The sequence below is a fragment of the Haliotis rufescens genome, unplaced genomic scaffold, assembly GCF_023055435.1.
Source record: "Haliotis rufescens isolate VD_foot unplaced genomic scaffold, xgHalRufe1.0.p SCAF_22, whole genome shotgun sequence".
Taxonomy (NCBI): domain Eukaryota; kingdom Metazoa; phylum Mollusca; class Gastropoda; order Lepetellida; family Haliotidae; genus Haliotis; species Haliotis rufescens.
In genome coordinates, this window is record NW_025963913.1 from 2,982,532 (window position 1) to 3,001,039 (window position 18,508).

At 41.2% G+C, this 18,508-nt stretch overlaps 1 protein-coding gene across 1 annotated transcript in view; it reads left to right on the top strand.

Moving 5' to 3' along the window:
- The window catches only part of LOC124136412 (voltage-dependent calcium channel subunit alpha-2/delta-3-like), a 320,630-nt gene that overhangs the window by 245,189 nt on the left and 56,933 nt on the right, over positions 1-18,508 (top strand). The window contains exon 3 of the mRNA XM_048401558.1: positions 690-809. Within this exon, the coding sequence (XP_048257515.1) occupies positions 690-809 (120 nt within the window). The remainder of the gene's footprint in view (positions 1-689; positions 810-18,508) is intronic.

Below are 18,508 nucleotides of genomic sequence, written 5' to 3' on the forward strand. Positions count from 1 at the left end.
GTTGTGGGTTACAGGATGTGGGTTGTAGGATGTGGGTTGTCAGAAGTGGGTTGTAGGATATGGGTTGTTGGTTGTAAGATGTGGGTTGAAGTATAATGATTGTACATTGTAATTTGTAGGACGTGGATTATAGATTGTAGGTTGATAGTTGTGGTAGTAGAATGTATACAAATTCAAAACCCTAAAAGGTTGATATAAAAGCTCTTCTATATCAATTCACACTTTATCAATCTAGTTCTTGGTAGAATGTACTTTCTACCCTAATCAAATCTATAATGGCATATTTTCCCCAGGGCACGTCTAAACCTGGCCAGGTCTTATTTCCATACAGCAATCTAAGTGCTATGTTCACGACAATGTATTGAAGCAACCATCTTTGCGTTAAGTTAGCTCTGGCGAAAGGGGCCAAGAGGCCATTCCCACATAGCGATCTTAGTGCTAAAATGATCATAACTCCATTCCAATAGACGAAGCACGAGGATCGCTTTGTGGAATCCCACCCCTTGTCAAGGTCTTCATGGTAGTCCCAACCAGTCTCTCAAGTTCTGCCTCCGCTGTATGTAGGGGTATGTCCAGTTCTTTCTCTGCAGCTCAGGCCTAGCATCTTCCAGGAACATAAAGCATCTCCAGAGCTCATATCATCATACATTTTACTATCAGATAATGAACGGTCATGTTGGTCTTTTCAGGACTTCATGGCAACATATCCAGGAGAAGTGTTGGTGGATGAGAATAAGATCAGCGAGACCTTGACACAAGTCCGGCAGGAGCTTGAGACCATGCTGAAGGACAAGGAAAAGGGTGTGGAGGTAGGTTCATCATCAGATCCTGTCTGTACCTGTAAGACAGGAGCTTGAGATTAGCTGAAGGCCGAGAAGGGTGGGTATCAGTTGTTACAGGAATGTTTGTGTGTAGAAGAAGGGACTATTTTGCAGAAATTCTGCAGGTATGTTAGCATGCAATCAGAAGTCATTGTCTTGCTTTTAGAGTGTTATTTACACCCTGTGCTTGGAGACCATGTTTCTAAATGGCAAGGGTTGGTTCATCTAAGTGCTTGTTATTGACATGAATATGTCTACACTAACTGTTTAGAGGAAATCATGATATCATCTCTTCTGTGGTACCCCAAACCAAAAATGCCTTTGAAATCAAAAAGACCTGTTGGAAAAGCAGCATTGACAGGACATGTAGGAGAAGGGAGAGACATGTAGGAGAAGGGAGAGACATGGACAGGACAAGGGAGAGACATGGACAGGACATGTAGGAGAAGGGAGAGACATGTAGGAGAAGGGAGAGACATGTAGGATAAGGGAGAGACATTGACAGGACATGTAGGAGAAGGGAGAGACATGTAGGACAAAGGAGAAACATGGACAGGACAAGGGAGAGACATGTAGGACAAAGGAGAAACATGGACAGGACAAGGGAGAGACATGTAGGACAAAGGAGAAACATGGACAGGACAAGGGAGAGACATGTAGGACAAAGGAGAAACATGGACAGGACAAGGGAGACAGGGAGAAGATATGTAGGACAAGGGAGAGACATGGACAGGACAAGGGAGAGACATGTAGGACAAAGGAGAAACATGGACAGGACAAGGGAGAGACATGTAGGACAAAGGAGAAACATGGACAGGACAAGGGAGACAGGGAGAAGATATGTAGGACAAGGGAGAGACATGGACAGGACAAGAAAAGGACATGTATGACAAGGGAGGGACATGGACAGGACATGTAGGACAAGGGAGAGACATGGACAGGACAGGTATGACAAGGGAGGGACATGGACAGGACATGTAGGACAAGGGAGAGACATGTAGGACAAGGGAGGGACATGGACAGGACATGTAGGACAAGGGAGAGACATGGACAGGACAGGTATGACAAGGGAGGGACATGGACAGGACATGTAGGACAAGGGAGGGACATGGACAGGACATGTAGGACAAGGGAGAGACATGGACAAAACATGTAGGACAAGGGAGGGACATGGACAGGACATGTAGGACAAGGGAGGGACATGGACAGGACATGTAGGGCAAGGGAGAGACATGGGCAGGACATGTAGGACAAGGGAGGGACATGGACAGGACATGTAGGACAAGGGAGAGACATGGACAGGACATGTAGGACAAGGGAGAGACATGGACAGGACATGTAGGACAAGGGAGAGACATGGACAGGACATGTAGGACAAGGGAGGGACATGGACAGGACATGTAGGACAAGGGAGAGACATGGACAGGACATGGAGGACAAGGGAGGGACAAGGACAGGACATGTAGGACAAGGGAGAGACATGGACAGGACATGTAGGACAAGGGAGAGACATGGTCAGGACATGTAGGACAAGGGAGAGACATGGACAGGACATGTAGGACAAGGGAGAGACATGTAGGACAAGGGGGAGACATGGTCAGGACAAGGGAGAGACATGGACAGGACATGTAGGACAAGGGAGAGACATGGACAGGACAAGGAAGAGACATGGACAGGACAAGGTAGAGACACGGGGAGGATATGTAGGACAAGGGAGAGACATGGACAGGACATGGGAGAGACATGGACAGGACAAGAGAGAGACATGGACAGGACAAGAGAGAGACATGTATGACAAGGGAGAGACATGGACAGGACAAGAGAGAGACATGGACAGGACAAGGGAGAGACATGGACAGGACAAGAAAGAGACATGTATGACAAGGGAGAGACATGAACAGGACAAGGGAGAGACATGAACAGGACAAGGGGGAGACATGAAGAGGATATGTAGGACAAGGGAGAGACATGGACATGGCAAGGGAGAGACATGGACAGGACAAGGGAGAAACATGGACAGGACAAGAAAGAGACATGTATGACAAGGGAGAGACATGTATGACAAGGGAGAGACATGGACAGGACAAGGGAGAGACATGGACAGGACAAGAAAGAGACATGTATGACAAGGGAGAGACATGTATGACAAGGGAGAGACATGGACAGGACAAGGGAGAGACATGGACAGGACAAGGGAGAGACATGGACAGGACAAGGGAGAGACATGGACAGGACAAGAAAGAGACATGTAGGACAAGGGAGAGACATGAACAGGACAAGGGAGAGACATGAACAGGACAAGGGGGAGACATGGAGAGGATATGTAGGACAAGGGAGAGACATGGACATGGCAAGGGAGAGACATGGACAGGACAAGGGAGAGACATGGACAGGACAAGAAAGAGACATGTATGACAAGGGAGAGACATGTATGACAAGGGAGAGACATGGACAGGACAAGGGAGAGACATGGACAGGACAAGGGAGAGACATGGACAAGACAAGGGAGAGACATGGCGAGGATGTGTAGAACAAGGGAGAGACATGGACAGGACAAGGGAGAGACATGAACAGGACAAGGGAGAGACATTGACTGGACATGTAGGACAAGGGAGAGATGTTGTTAGGTGGTACTTGTTGTTTCCCTGTCTGGGGCTCGGTATTATGAGGCTACCACAGGAACTGGTCAGCTCAGAGTCAGTATTTTGTGTCTGAGTGGAGTCTTCATGTTAAACTGGTTTCTCAGTGGGCTAGCACTATAAAACCAACATTAGTCTGGACTATAAGCCCTGTACATCACCATAGAAGATAAGTGCAATAATCTTGAAAGTGACATTAAGCCCCGTTTTAACTCACCCCACTTCATTTGGTTTGAAACGTCTCCTTACAATGCTACATGGTGGGTGTACTGCGAAGTATCGTATTGCTGCAGATATGGTATCATTAATATATATACAGCGTTGCCTGCAGCAGAGAGCAGGTGGCCTGGCAGAAAGTCAAACACTTGAGCATGACTCCTCAATCCATGCGAATGTGTTCAAGGACATAAGTGGGGCATAAATGTCAGCCATATCTGAAATTGCCTAGCACTGTTGTACAGCTAGTCACATTTATTCTGAACTTCACTGGTTGATCACAACAATATGGTTTTCAAAAGCGTGTATTCATATGTACAGATACATTAAACATATCTTTTGCCAAGAGTGACAGGGTTTATGTGGTCTTTGTTAAAAGAACATTAATAAAACCTATTTTTGTTGATGGTTAAATGTCTTGCTGGAGTTAGTTTGACAGATAGTAGTATGTGAGGATGAACTTTTCCTTGATCCATTCCCCATGTGCAGACAAATATTCTTTACAAGATCCCCACCTACAAAGTATCTATTCTGGCATCTGAACATTATCTTCTCTTAAGACTTCAACCATGGATGCAGCGTATAGAAAAACAGTTTTGAAGGCTAGAGAGATTGTGTAGGTGGAGGTGCTATTTTCTTACAACCATTATCTAGTATACCAGTAAACATGTTTACAGCAAATATGTGTATGTTTAATACCCTGGACTATAAACATTTACTTTCAACATTAATACGTCATCTTTTCATGTCATTGATCCTTAAGACTGAGATCGATTTCTATTTCTGATAACCATTTATTGAAAACAATTTTTTTTAAGATGGTTCTTTTTTTTAACTTAAAACAAATATGATCAATGATCAATTCATTCTCTGCTATCAAGGGACTGCCTCCGTGGTCTAGTGAGCGTCCGCCCGGAGAGCAGAAAGTCTTGGGTCATACCAAAAGATGTTTAAAGATGGCACTTGTTGTTACCCTGTCTGGTGCTCGGCATTAAGGGGCTAAAACAAGGATTGATCGTCTCAGAGTCAGTATACAGTGTCTGAGTCGGATATTCATGTTAAACCGCAGCATGGTATCTCAATGGGCTAGCACTATAAATCGGCATTAGTCCGGACTAGTACAAGCAGCCACACACACACACACACACACACACACACACACACACACACACACACACACACACACACACACACACACACACACACACACACACACACACACACACTCGTGCATGCACATCGCTATATAAGTGTAATAATCTTGAACGTGACATTGAACCCCATTTCATCTCACCTCACCTCTGCTATCAAGTGTATTATATCTCTATAGTATTATGATAAATAATCTGCATCCATTTTCTACCATAGCTTAATAACTCTTGGATATCACCTTCACCATCTCCCTTATCGCTTACTCGGGGGGGCACGGGTGGTCCAGCCATCTAAGGCATCACAATTTGCTATGCAGAGTTGAGTCCCTTGGACACGCCAGAAACCAATGACTCTAGGTTCGATTCCAGGTTCGCCCCAATTATGTTTCTAGGTTTGTCAGCACCATACCCGTGCTTGTGGGTTTCACCAAAGTGGTATAGGTCTGACACTTGCATCACTTTGGGCTTTCCTCCCACAGTAAGCTGACACCATGATATAACTGGAATACTGTTAAGATCAGCATTAATTCAAACTCACTCACTCACTCACTATCTTAATGAGTGTCATGTGATTTGACAGCTATTTTTAGCCTTGTCATTCAAACTGGGCTCCAAACAAAGTTATAGTGGTCAAAGTGACCATGATGTTTGTCAGGATAGAATGGAAATAATAACAGTCCTGGTAATTGTGGAGGAACGATATTCAGAGAGTAATATTTTCAGTCTACAAGTACAAATTCTTCCTAAAAATATAACCCAATTTTTTCAAATGTTCACCAAATTAGATTTCCTTTCCAGCTATTATTAACATATCGTGCCATGATGTATAAAATACAGTACTCTCCAACAACTGATTAGACACCCTCGTGTGTGTCAAGACCTCCAACTGGGGCTGTGAATATGTAGTATTATCTGGTCAGAGTCTGCGTAAATGTTTACGAGGAGCGAAAGGATTCCTGCTGGTTGTCGTGACAAGATATGCTATTTTCAGGACAACTTATCATTTTTTTACAAACGTGGGAGGTAATTGAGAGGTTTTGATGTTTGTGTTCAGGGTTACCCCAATTTTCCCTGATCTTTGTGAGGAGAAATATGTCACAGCCATTCTTATACTTACTTGATGGTAGTAATTTATATATAGAACACATTTGTAAGTGCCTGATCAAGATTAGAAGTTGGTATTTCTATGAACAAGCACTTATATTCCAAGCCTCCTGTCCTTTGTTTTGTAGTGAAGAAGGATGAGGTTGGATGGACATCTATTGATTAGTGTGTCAATCTATCTGAAAATATTTCTTTTCTGGAGCATAATTACAAATTCTTCAATCATCTTTGCACACATATCAGCCAAGTGGTAAAGTGTTGTCTTTTGTAACCTAAGAATTTTATATTTCAAATGTTTTCCATGAATTTTTATGGAATCATGGTGGACTTTCTGATTGGTTTGTTTGTTCATATATATACTTGCTTTTTCTTTAATTCTGTTAAATTCCATGTTCCATGTAAATTAATTATGCTTCCCTATGTGCACATTAATGTTTGTCTTGTAAATAGTTTTCAGACCAGTAGTTTTTTTCATCAGGTGGCTCAATGGTCTAAGGCATCCCAATTTCCGGTGACAGTCACATCCCTTTGATGTATCAGGATCTGCTAGTCATGGATCTAAACTTTTACCTTTGTTTTCTGTCTGTGTGAGTGCTCATGGGTTTCACCGAAGTAGTAAACGTCTGAGACCAGCATCACTTTGGGCTTTCCTCCCACATTAAGCTGAAACGCCGCGATATAAATGGAATACTGTTAAAAGCGGTGTTAAACCCAACTCACTCACTCACTCACTGTGTGTGTGATCACCATGCTAATGGGACACACAGCAGTTATCAACAGCAGCAGCCTATTTTGGGCCTTCCTCACCTATAAGGCTGCTAAGATGTTTCATAACTGAATCAATGTTCAAGGTGAAGTGTAGCACACTTCTTGGATGTTATGGACCTTCCTTCATTGAATCTAGAAAGTGAGAAGCAAAAGACACTATACAGTAGAACTCAGATTTAACAAACACGGATAGAGCGAACAAACGGATACAACGAACTGTTACAAAATCCCCGATTTATCTCCTATATATTATCATATAAAATGTACGTTCATAACAAACTCTCTACTGCGAATTAACATATATAGCGAACTGATATCTGATCACTGACAAGCCCAAATACCACTAATTAGTGACGTGTATAGCGAACTGAGGAATCTCACTTAGTGTCACTGACAATTAGCTGTATGCAATCAGCGGCGAATCAACACAATCGCAGGGAATCAACACAATCTTGGAACACAATATTTGAATATATTATTCTGATAAAATAATAATTTCTGATACAATTTCTTCCATTCATTGCATCAAAATGTTTTGAAGTTGTATCATTGGGTACTTTTTAACTGAATCTCCAGTAGATGCGAGAAGAAACTTGTATAAAAGTGTATGTGTATAGTGTTTTGTTTTAACCAAGATTGCAGACATTTTCAAGCGAAAACATATATAACGAACAACGTATATAACAATCTGATTTCTCCAGACCCGTGTAGTTGATTGTATCATATCTTTCAATTTCAATTGAAATCATTTAAAGTTAAAAATATCATATCCCAAAAATGAACTTAGTCAGCACTCAAAGAATACTTGTACATGGTTTCATTGTTGCAAAAATATAATTTGATTTAAAACTTTTAAAACTTTTAATAACTGCTGATGGGACATTTTATCTTGAAAATCAATAAATTTGCTTTTTTTGTACAACATTAAAAACAGGACAGTGGTCATGTGGTTATAAACTCTTTTCTTACCCTAGTTTACACTGACCGCCTATATAGTCAAGTGGTAGAGCGTCTTCCTGGAGATAGGAAGGTCAGGCGTTCGATACTCCGCCATGCCCTACCAAAAGACATTAAAAGATGGTGCTTGTTGTTACCCTGTCTGGCACTCGGCATTAAGAGGCTAAAAGAAGGACTGGTTGGTTGGGAGTCCGTATACTGTGTCTGAGTGGGGTATTCATGTGAACCTGCGGCATGGTATCTCTGTATAAAACTGGCATTATACTTGACTAGTACAAGAAACTAGAAACGTTAAACCCCATTTCACCTCACCACACCTACATTGAACCAATTCATTTTTACACACAATCACCAAGCCACAGATTACCTTTCACAAACGATTGCAGGAATGAGTCTTAATTAAATAGACATAATCAAAATTTAACAACAGGTTTTTCAATTTTCAATTACATAAAAAACAAACTTGGTAACGCTCCCTTCACACAGGAGCTAGTTATCATTCTTACCACAATGTTTACACTACCTAGACAATGGTTAGTCACATGATATATTGTTCAATTGTCTTTCTGACTATGCACACATTCTTACGACTTTTATATATTTGAGTAAAGATAAAGCTTGTTGGGACTAATTTTCACTTTTCAAATAGATATCAAATAATACATCTGAGACCTGTGAAGATCCGGGGTAGAATAGGTCTTCAGCAACCCATGCTTGCCGTAAAAGGTGACTATGCTTGTCGTAAGAGGCGACTAACGGGATCGGGTGGTCAGGCTTGGTTGATGCATGTCATTGTATCCCAATTGTGTGGATCGATGCTCATGATATCAATCACTGGAATGCCTGGTCCAGACTCAATTATTTACAGACCACCGTCATATAACTGGAATATTGCTGAGTTGAGCGTTAAACAACAAACAAATAAACAAACAAATAATACATATGGCACCATCTCAACTAGGGACTAGAACGGGTTACTCGAGTACTCTGGACAGGTGGGTCCTGAGTAGGACCCGGGTACCCTCATGACTATCCGGACCCCGTGGTTAGTCACATGATATATTGTTTATTGACAATAACAATAAAACTCCATGGTTACACTACAAGTCACTTATGTTCACATTTCTTTCTGACTATCCATGCTTTCCTTTTGACTTTTATGTTTGAGTAAAGATAAAGCTTAAGTCAACTTCAGTGTATTCCTGATCAGATTGTTTTGTACATATCTAAACAGTTTTTGCCAGGGCTCCAATAAAAAAATAGGACATTTTCTACCCAACTCTTGAGACTTACAGAGGGTACACGGCTATGGTCGGCTAATTGGGGGTGGCAAGTTGGACTTGTCCCAGCCCATATCTCACACATCAAGGTGATCTAAAGCATTTATTGCAACTACACAAATATTTAAGTGAGCTACAGAGCCATTTGAGTCTGTTCCTATTTCTGTCTGAGGCAGGACCACAGAGAATTACAAAACAAGAGAATTAGTAAATCACTTTTTCAGAAGGACAAATAAAAAGTCCAAATGTCATTGCATTCTTCAAATAAATGTTTATCAATTACAATGCTTTGTTATAAATGCGTGTAGCTTTATTTGCATGACCTAGCCCTTAGCACATGTGGTACATAGCTTCTCGGTGTCAGTTGATTCATGACAGATCGGATGACAACAATATTGTGTTTAATAACCATCATACTGTCTGGATGCTGGGCTACCCTCGTTCTGATTCAGCAATGTGATATGTTACCATGCAACAATGGCATCATGCTTCCTGTTTTTGACTCTGACATTCTCAGATTGCCTGATTTCGATGCAGTTGGACTTCCTGTTGGGTTCAAATAAAGATCCTGTGGCCATACCTGACGGAACTTGTCAAAGATGGTCATGATGGCATTTTAATTTGGCTCATTGCTTGGTTTTGAAACGATGCTGCCGTCAACAAATTTAGTATCTTTTGATAATAGGGAAAATGATTCTAAGGAAGCATAGTTTGTGGTAATAATGTTTTTCTTAGTGTTGTCATAATGCATACAAATTCTGTCAAGAAAGCATTCTCCAGTTGACCAGAAAGGTTTATAAGAAATTTGATTTGATTTGATTTGATATACAACTTCATTGCTGAACTTGGGCACAGATGGCAGAGTTACATCCCTTTGGCACATCAGGAACCTATGATCATGGGTTTGAATCCTGGTTTGCGCCGATTATGTTTCTAGGTTTGTCAGCACCATACCAATGCTCGTGGGTTTCACCAAAGTGGTAACGTCTGAGACCTGCATCATTTTGAGCTTTCCTCCCACATTAGGATGACACACCATACTATAAATGGAATACTTTTCAAAGTAGAGTTAAACACAACTCCCTCATTTATTGTTGAAGTACTGACAATGGTGCCATATTGTATAATGCTTTCTGACTGGCATTATTTTGTCAATAACAGTTGTAGAATGTAATTAGAAACAATGGTTATAAAACTTATATACAATCTAACAAAGTTTTGTGATAGCCAAAGCCCATGTGAACTTGTGTTTTTCAAGGAATTGGCTGGTTAAACAAATTTCTGGATATGTGAATCACTTAGTAAACCTACCAGAGTTATCTCCCCTACCCAACTCAAACATTTCCTATAATATTTCATTGTGGTTTGTACAAAACAACCTTAGCGCTAAGACTGTCGCAAGTCTGTGTTAGGTATGGGAGTTCGATCACCTTAGCGCTAAGATCACTTTGTACAACGGCACTCTGGACAGTTGGTAGTGTTTCTCAGTTGTAGAACACATGTGCCTGTCAAAGGCAAACAGCCAATCATAGAAGAGGTTGGAGGTCATCCAGCCTTTGTGTTGCTTCGATGGTCACAGGGCATACACTTCTTTTTATTTGCAGGTCAGTTCGAGACCTCAGTGTAAAATGCCTAATAGATGCTTATTGCCTAATTAAAATCAGATTAATAGACAATCTAGCTTTCCAAACGCCATCTTAATCCACCATGATCAATGCTGCTTGCCTTTTCGTGTTGGCTGTCATGTGATGATGTCCAAACAATATTGTCTTTCATTGGGCTGTCCGGTAAGGGGAGCATAAAGATGTGAAATTGCATCACTAGTGAGTGAAATACAGCTAGCAGAAAAAAAATACAATTTAGACGGTATCTCAAATACCAAAACATTTGTACTGACCAAGTTTCTTAAACACCCATTCGTTTACCGGAATTTGCTGAAGGGGTACGGAGTAATTTTTTCTGTGCATAATATTCTAAATTTCTTTATACTTTGGTGTGCACCATACTCTAGAAAATACAGTACACTGCCCAGTTCCAGAAAACGAATTTCCAGATAATCGAAACATCTTATTTAGTAAGTATTTCATAAAAGTCTTTGAAAGGCATTAAGAAATTATACACATAAGGAAGAGAATTTATGGATGTCAACTTCTTTATTATGAGGAACACAACATTTCGGAGTATATACTTACTCCTTCATCAGGTGAATAAATGCTATGAGGCAGAGAACATATATATGTACATGTAAGGACAAACAAAGTAATGAGGTAACAAAAGGTGGAAACCTAACAAGGGACGCTTAAAAATAATTGGCGCTGAGAGGTGATTAGCTATAGACGATGGTCCAGTTGGCATTATGTCCAGATAAGTTGGCTCTGGATAAGCATGTTTCCACTGTATGATAAATCTATGTGTACATATTATTATTCTGTCTAAATATTTTTATCAGTATGTGAGACATTGATCTGGCACTGTCTAGTTTATCAATCAAAGGACAATATTTGGACATGGGAAATGTTATACTATGTGCCCGGCATAGATCTGTTTTCAAAGCATCTGCACGACAATTTGGAGGTAAAGGGAACCAGGATAATATTTGCTAACTCGCAATATTCATGAATCCTGATCGAGCAGCTGTTGATCCACCATTGTGCTTGATGAAACCAAAGACAGTGACAGCATTTGGGGACACAGATCCTTTGAGCAGTGTTTCTTGACTGTCTGGGGTTAATGTGTCTACAAATATCCCCCTCCCATGAGTGCATCATCTTAACATACATCGGTTTGCTCAATAGACTGTGGATTGAAAAATAATAGGAGCTGATCGACACAGAAGTCGTTTTTCATAAGGCTCTGAGACCGCTGTCACAGACAGGGGCTGATCTGAGAAAGCCAAGATAGGGAATGTTTATTGACCAAATAAAGAATTCCAACAGGGATCCTTAGACTTTTTAAAGAATAATTTTGGTCAATATTCAGGAAGAGGAATCGCTAGATGGGCTTGACTAACCGGATTGAGTGGTTGTTAATTTGAGAGAGACAACCTTAAAAAGAGATATTTTGTTCTCATGGGCAGGTTTATAATTTGAATCAGGAATTGTTTGGGCTGAAATGGGATAGTGTAGACATTCTTCTAACTGTTTGGATGAGTTGAGGTTGGGATGAGTCATTCTAACCATTTTCAAGGACTTTTTCACTTGTTTAGAATGTTATGTACCTTTTGGTGAATCTATGTAGCGGCCATAAACTTTCTGAATCATGTGATGAGATTAGAACCATGGACCTTCTGATCCGAGGTCGGACGCCTTGTCCACATGATCAAAGAGGTTAATCCAGTCTGCAAGCTGACAAGGCAAGGATGTCATCTGTGGGATGACTCCATGACCTGCTACACTGACAAGGTAAGGATGTCATCTGTGGGATGACTCCACGCCCTGCTACACTGACAAGGTAAGGATGTCATCTGTGGGATGACTCCACGCCCTGCTACACTGACAAGGTAAGGATGTCATCTGTGGGATGACTCCACGCCCTGCTACACTGACAAGGTAAGGATGTCATCTGTGGGATGACTCCATGCCCTGCTACACTGACAAGGTAAGGATGTCATCTGTGGGATGACTCCACGCCCTGCTACACTGACAAGGTAAGGATGTCATCTGTGGGATGACTCCATGCCCTGCTACACTGACAAGGTAAGGATGTCATCTGTGGGATGACTCCACGCCCTGCTACACTGACAAGGTAAGGATGTCATCTGTTGGATGACTCCATGACCTGCTACACTGACAAGGTAAGGATGTCATCTGTGGGATGACTCCATGACCTGCTACACTGACAAGGTAAGGATGTCATCTGTGGGATGACTCCATGCCCTGCTACACTGACAAGGTAAGGATGTCATCTGTGGGATGACTCCATGACCTGCTACACTGACAAGGCAAGGATGTCATCTGTGGGATGACTCCACGCCCTGCTACACTGACAAGGTAAGGATGTCATCTGTGGGATGACTCCACGCCCTGCTACACTGACAAGGTAAGGATGTCATCTGTGGGATGACTCCATGCCCTGCTACACTGACAAGGTAAGGATGTCATCTGTGGGATGACTCCATGCCCTGCTACACTGACAAGGCAAGGATGTCATCTGTGGGATGACTCCATGCCCTGCTACACCGACAAGGTAAGGATGTCATCTGTGGGATGACTCCATGCCCTGCTACACTGACAAGGCAAGGATGTCATCTGTGGGATGACTCCATGACCTGCTACACCGACAAGGTAAGGATGTCATCTGTGGGATGACTCCATGCCCTGCTACACTGACAAGGTAAGGATGTCATCTGTGGGATGACTCCACGCCTTGCTACACTGACAAGGCAAGGATGTCATCTGTGGAATGACTCCACGCCCTGCTACACTGACAAGGTAAGGATGTCATCTGTGGGATGACTCCACGCCCTGCTACACTGACAAGGTAAGGATGTCATCTGTGGGACGACTCCCCGCCCTGCTACACTGACAAGGCAAGGATGTCATCTGTGGGATGACTCCCCGCCCTGCTACATCTGTACTGCTTTTCATCAATGATGGTTAGAAAATGTCACATGAAATGCTGGCTTGACCTGCATAGTTCATCCTTTGCAGGTCACCTAGTGTCAACACAGGAATGATGATGACTAATGTGCACAGATATTGTTTCAAGACGGATAAAGGGCAATTGGGTGGGCAAATGGGTAAAGTGTTAACTCAACCTTCATATGGAAGGCCGAGATAAATTGTTCCCAACTTTTAGTTCGAGTTGTGTCCCCTATATCGTGATCAATATTGCTAAAAGAGGAACAGAATTCTACTGCCTCACTCACTCATCTAGTGTTAGTGTCCCCTTCTGTGATCAATATTGCTATGACTGGAGTAGAAGCCTGTATGATGTAAAACCACTAGCTCGGAATTCTCTCGCTTAAGGTTTTATATTTTCAACCCAAACCTTGCAGGAGTGTTTGAACTATGACATCCTAACTGAGGAGGAGTGCTTCATCCTACTGGTAACACTATAGTAACACTAACAAAAGGCTTGCCGTTCAAATTACATAAAGTATTATCTGACAACTTATTTTTAGTGCATAATTTCAGCCAGTCTGTGATATCATGTTGCAGCTGAAATACTTTTGTGGGATGGGACCCTGGACGAGGTACCCAATCATATAACAGAACTTAATTGAGAACCTTTGTGGCAATCCCTTTCACACGAAAAATTTATGTATTTTCTTCCAGTAAAACATGTTTGGAAGAAAACAGTTTCTGTTTTTCAGAATTACCAGAAAGTCCAATGGGAAATCCAATGTTTTGTCCACACTAGATGCCTTGTTTTAGAATGATGTGCTCGTAGCCGGTCTAATTAAATTACCACATTGGCAGGCCTGCAGTCCCAGGGGATTTTCAAGTCAATTATTGAGGAAAGGGATGGTCTGGTGTTTCGGAGGGAGTGAATGTAGGTCTGTGTTCGCTTTAACTGTTCTTTCTATTGCATTGTCGTGCGAGGGCGGGGGAGTCGGCACTTCGTCTTTAAAGTACCACTGTCTTATATTTGGACTGAAACATTTTTATCTTAATTTTGGTTAGGATGATGTTGATTTTTCTTCTGAAAGAATCTTGATTGAATATTTTCCCCACTATAAATACAGGTCACCCTGATATTCATATACTGAGATATAGCTTAATGTTGGTAACTTTGACATTACATAACTAAGTCATTTAGTCAGTGGTTGAATCAGACAGGAAAAGGTCATTCCAAACACAGGTATTGGCTAAAAATAGATTTAATTGGATGGATCAGGAAAAGAGTCTGTATCTTCATGTGATAAAGGTGTTGCAGCTCACAGAAGCTGGGAAACCAGTCTGTGAAAATACACGGAAATGACATACTATCATCTGTGTCAAAGTAGTGAATCAAATATTGCGATGTGTGCAGGAAATGATTGACATGATAGACACAAGATATTGTAGCTTTGTCACTCTTTGAACACATCAGTTAAAGAGGGTGCGTGTATTGGGTGTGAGGTGAGGTGAGGTGAGGTGAGGTGAGGTGAGGTGAGGTGAAATTATGCAGTTTAACATAAATACCCCACTCAGACCCAGTAAACTGACTACGAGCCAACCAGTCCTTGTTTTAGCCCTTAATGCCGAGCACCAGACAGGGTAACAACAAGTACCATCTTTTAATGTCTTCTGGTATGACGCGGCCGGGGGTTGAACCCTGAACCTTCCACCTTCCAGGCAGACACTCTACCACTAGACCACGGAGGCCATCGTATTGGATGTCAAAGTAAATATACTGAATAAGATGTAAAAATATCTGTTAAATTTTAAAAAAGCATAAAACTCAAAAAGTGTATTGAAAAAATAGAAGATGATCGATTCGAATAAAATAATGTTGGTTGTTTTGGGGGGGCTTTTTGGGGGGGATGGGGGGAAACGGATAAAATATGAGTGGAATAAGCAGTTGATACAAGGAATGGGATGTGTTTTTCTAGCAACCAGATGAAGAGAATAAATATACAGAGAGTCCATGCAGTGACAGAACTCTGATATCGCTGATGTTCAAGCGCACCATGAACCTATCTTGGTCTAAGACCCAGTTCTTTCACATGTAGAAAGATAAGTACTATTGATGCTTACATGGATTAGAGAGAACCCATTTCTTTTTATTTTGCGTGTTAGATGGTGTAACTGGGGGATATGTGAAAAATTAATGTCGCTCCCAAGCAGTGCTTAACAAACATTGGTTGGGTCTGTCTGCTAATGAAGGGCTAAAGTCATCGGTTTACTGGATCAGGTAAATTCAATAAATGTTTGATACTTGCTGTCTTTGATACTGATCGGAGATTACTTCTTAATGGCCTCTTGTCGGGAATTACTGATCTATTCAGATCATGAACTTTTCATTTATCCTGATTAAAAATTATTCTTTAATAAGTAAGAAGAATCTGCGTACATTTGCAAGTGTTTGAATTTGTCTTTTATTTATTTTTATATTTATCTTTATATTTATTTCCTTAGCCTACTAATATTGCAAGTGAATTTATTTTATTTGTTTAAATATTGATTAAAATACTATTATGCTTGTTCTTAGGTTGGTTGGTTGGTTGGTTGGCTGTTTAAAGCTGCACTCAGCAATATTCCAGCTATATGACAGCAGTCTGTAAATAATCGAGTCTGGACCAGACAATTCAGTGATTGACATCATGAGCATCGATCCATACAATTGGGATCGATGACATGCATCAACCAAGTCAGCGAGCCTGACTACCCGATCTCATTAGTCGCCTTTTACGGCAAGCATGGGATCTTGTTCTTAGGGACATACCATTTGGTACTCATCCTGGGATTTTGTTAAAAAAAAGGTCCCAGAAAGTGTCCAGAAAAAACAATTATGATTCCGACTGTGGAATTTGTCTTTCACAAATTAATTTTTGTATTTAGGCTCATAGTTTTGCTTAAAAACATATCTGGTTTTGCAGCTGCAGCTGAAAATAAATATCTAGCCACCATACAAACTCCCAGCGTACCATCTCTGTGTCGTTAATGCTTGTGTTGTCGTTTATATCTTCATTTTCAAGAGTGCTGATGATATTTATCCTCAAATTAACCTTGACGACTTTTTATTCATTTTGCTGCTTCAAGCATCATGTCATTTCAACCCAAACAATAAGTTTTATTGCCCTGGCATAATGTTGCTATTCATCAATGAAGTTTTACAAAATGAATTTTCCCATTTTTATAAATCAAGATTAGAGTTGTTTTGGCAACTGCTTCAGATACATCTCACATATAATTCAAATGTATTTGGCATAAAAATAATCAATTGATCTATGGAGTTGTAAAAATGGATTTACCATCATGCATGCATTTTGATGAAGCACTTTAAAAAAAATGTGTGAACAGAATAATCAAACTTTTGAGAACCCGTGTAGGAATTAAGTAGGGATCCATTGGCAGTCTTGTGATGTACTGATGTATACTAGCAGAAAAAGTAACTGTGTTTCATATAAAGTGATGTTAATGTTATGTCAATGAAAATAACCTCATAATATTTGGTCATTGGTCTCATCAGTGTTTTGTCAGAACAAATTCACTGACAAAACCAATATTGTAACAGGAGAGAGAGCAACACACCCTAAAAGAGGGGTGGTGTACCAACTCAATTAACTGCATCAATATTGGGTGTGACCATCATTTGCTTTAATACAGCCAGGGCCGTGGCGGCGCATTGAAAACACCAGATGATTGAAAACGACTTGGGATGTTGTTCAAAATGTCAACCAAAGATTGATCCAACTGAGCTGGCAGAACCGGCTTGTTCTGGTCCCAGCGTAGGCATCGTTCCATCTCATCCCAAACATGTTCCATGGGGGAGAGGTCTGAAGAAACAGCCTCCATGGCAGTACAGCAATGTTATGCTGCCTCAAGAGGTCTGTTACAACACATGCAACGTGTGGGCGGGCATTATCTTGCTGCAATGTAACGTTGTGTTCCTGCATTTTCTCAAATGGTAACTCATGATCTTGAACCATGTTGTCACGGTAGCATACACCATTTATATTGCCATTAACAATGATGAGTTGTGTTCTCCCATGAGTTGTGCTGCCACCCCCTACCATTACCCTTCCACTCCAAGCTGATGATGTTGAGTAATGCAGGCATTGCTGAAACATTCTCCTGGATGCCTGAAGACCCTATCATGACCATCAGAGCTGTCCAGATGAAACCTGGACTCATCTGTGAACAGTATGCTGTCCCAGTCTCGTCTTCTGACCCTCAGATGCTGTCTACACCAAGCTAGGTGTGCCAGACTGTGATGTGGAAGTAAAATTGGATGTTGGGGCTGGATATTCTGCTCTGTCAACCAGTTGTTTGCGTATGGTTCTGCCACTAATCGGTCTCAACCCAGAAAATGCCTGAGCTGTTAAAGGTGACAGTTTGATGTCAATTTTGTTGATGCACCAACTGAATATGGTTGTCCTGTTCACGTGACATCGCATGTGGATGACCGGCTTGTTGCAAGTCATGACTGTTGATAACATCTTCAAAGAGATAATATTGTGTTTAGATGGACATTGAAATGTCTTTGTTTTGCATCATTCCTGTTTGCAGCATACCCACGGTGCATAGACGTTGATTTTAAGCAAACTGTGGCATTGTGTAAGGATTATTTATGGTAGGACAAAAGTGTTTTTATGAACACCAGATCGATAAACAATCTTTGCATGCAGCTGTACATTATAAAACCGTGTGTGAGTGCAATGCCCCCAACTAACACAATAACATCAAAATTGTGCACCCTGCATAGTGCAAATTGTTCATAAAATACAGACAACCTTCACAACATGTTTGTCAGTATTTACGTAACTGTCATCCGACTTTCAACAATATATAGGCCATACCGTTTTTTAACTGGCGACCATACCTTTCAACGTTAACACGATTGAGAGGTCACACGACCCCTTTCATGGACTCATCCCTGAGAAAACAGCTTTATTTGATCATGAAACATGTTATACTTACATTGCA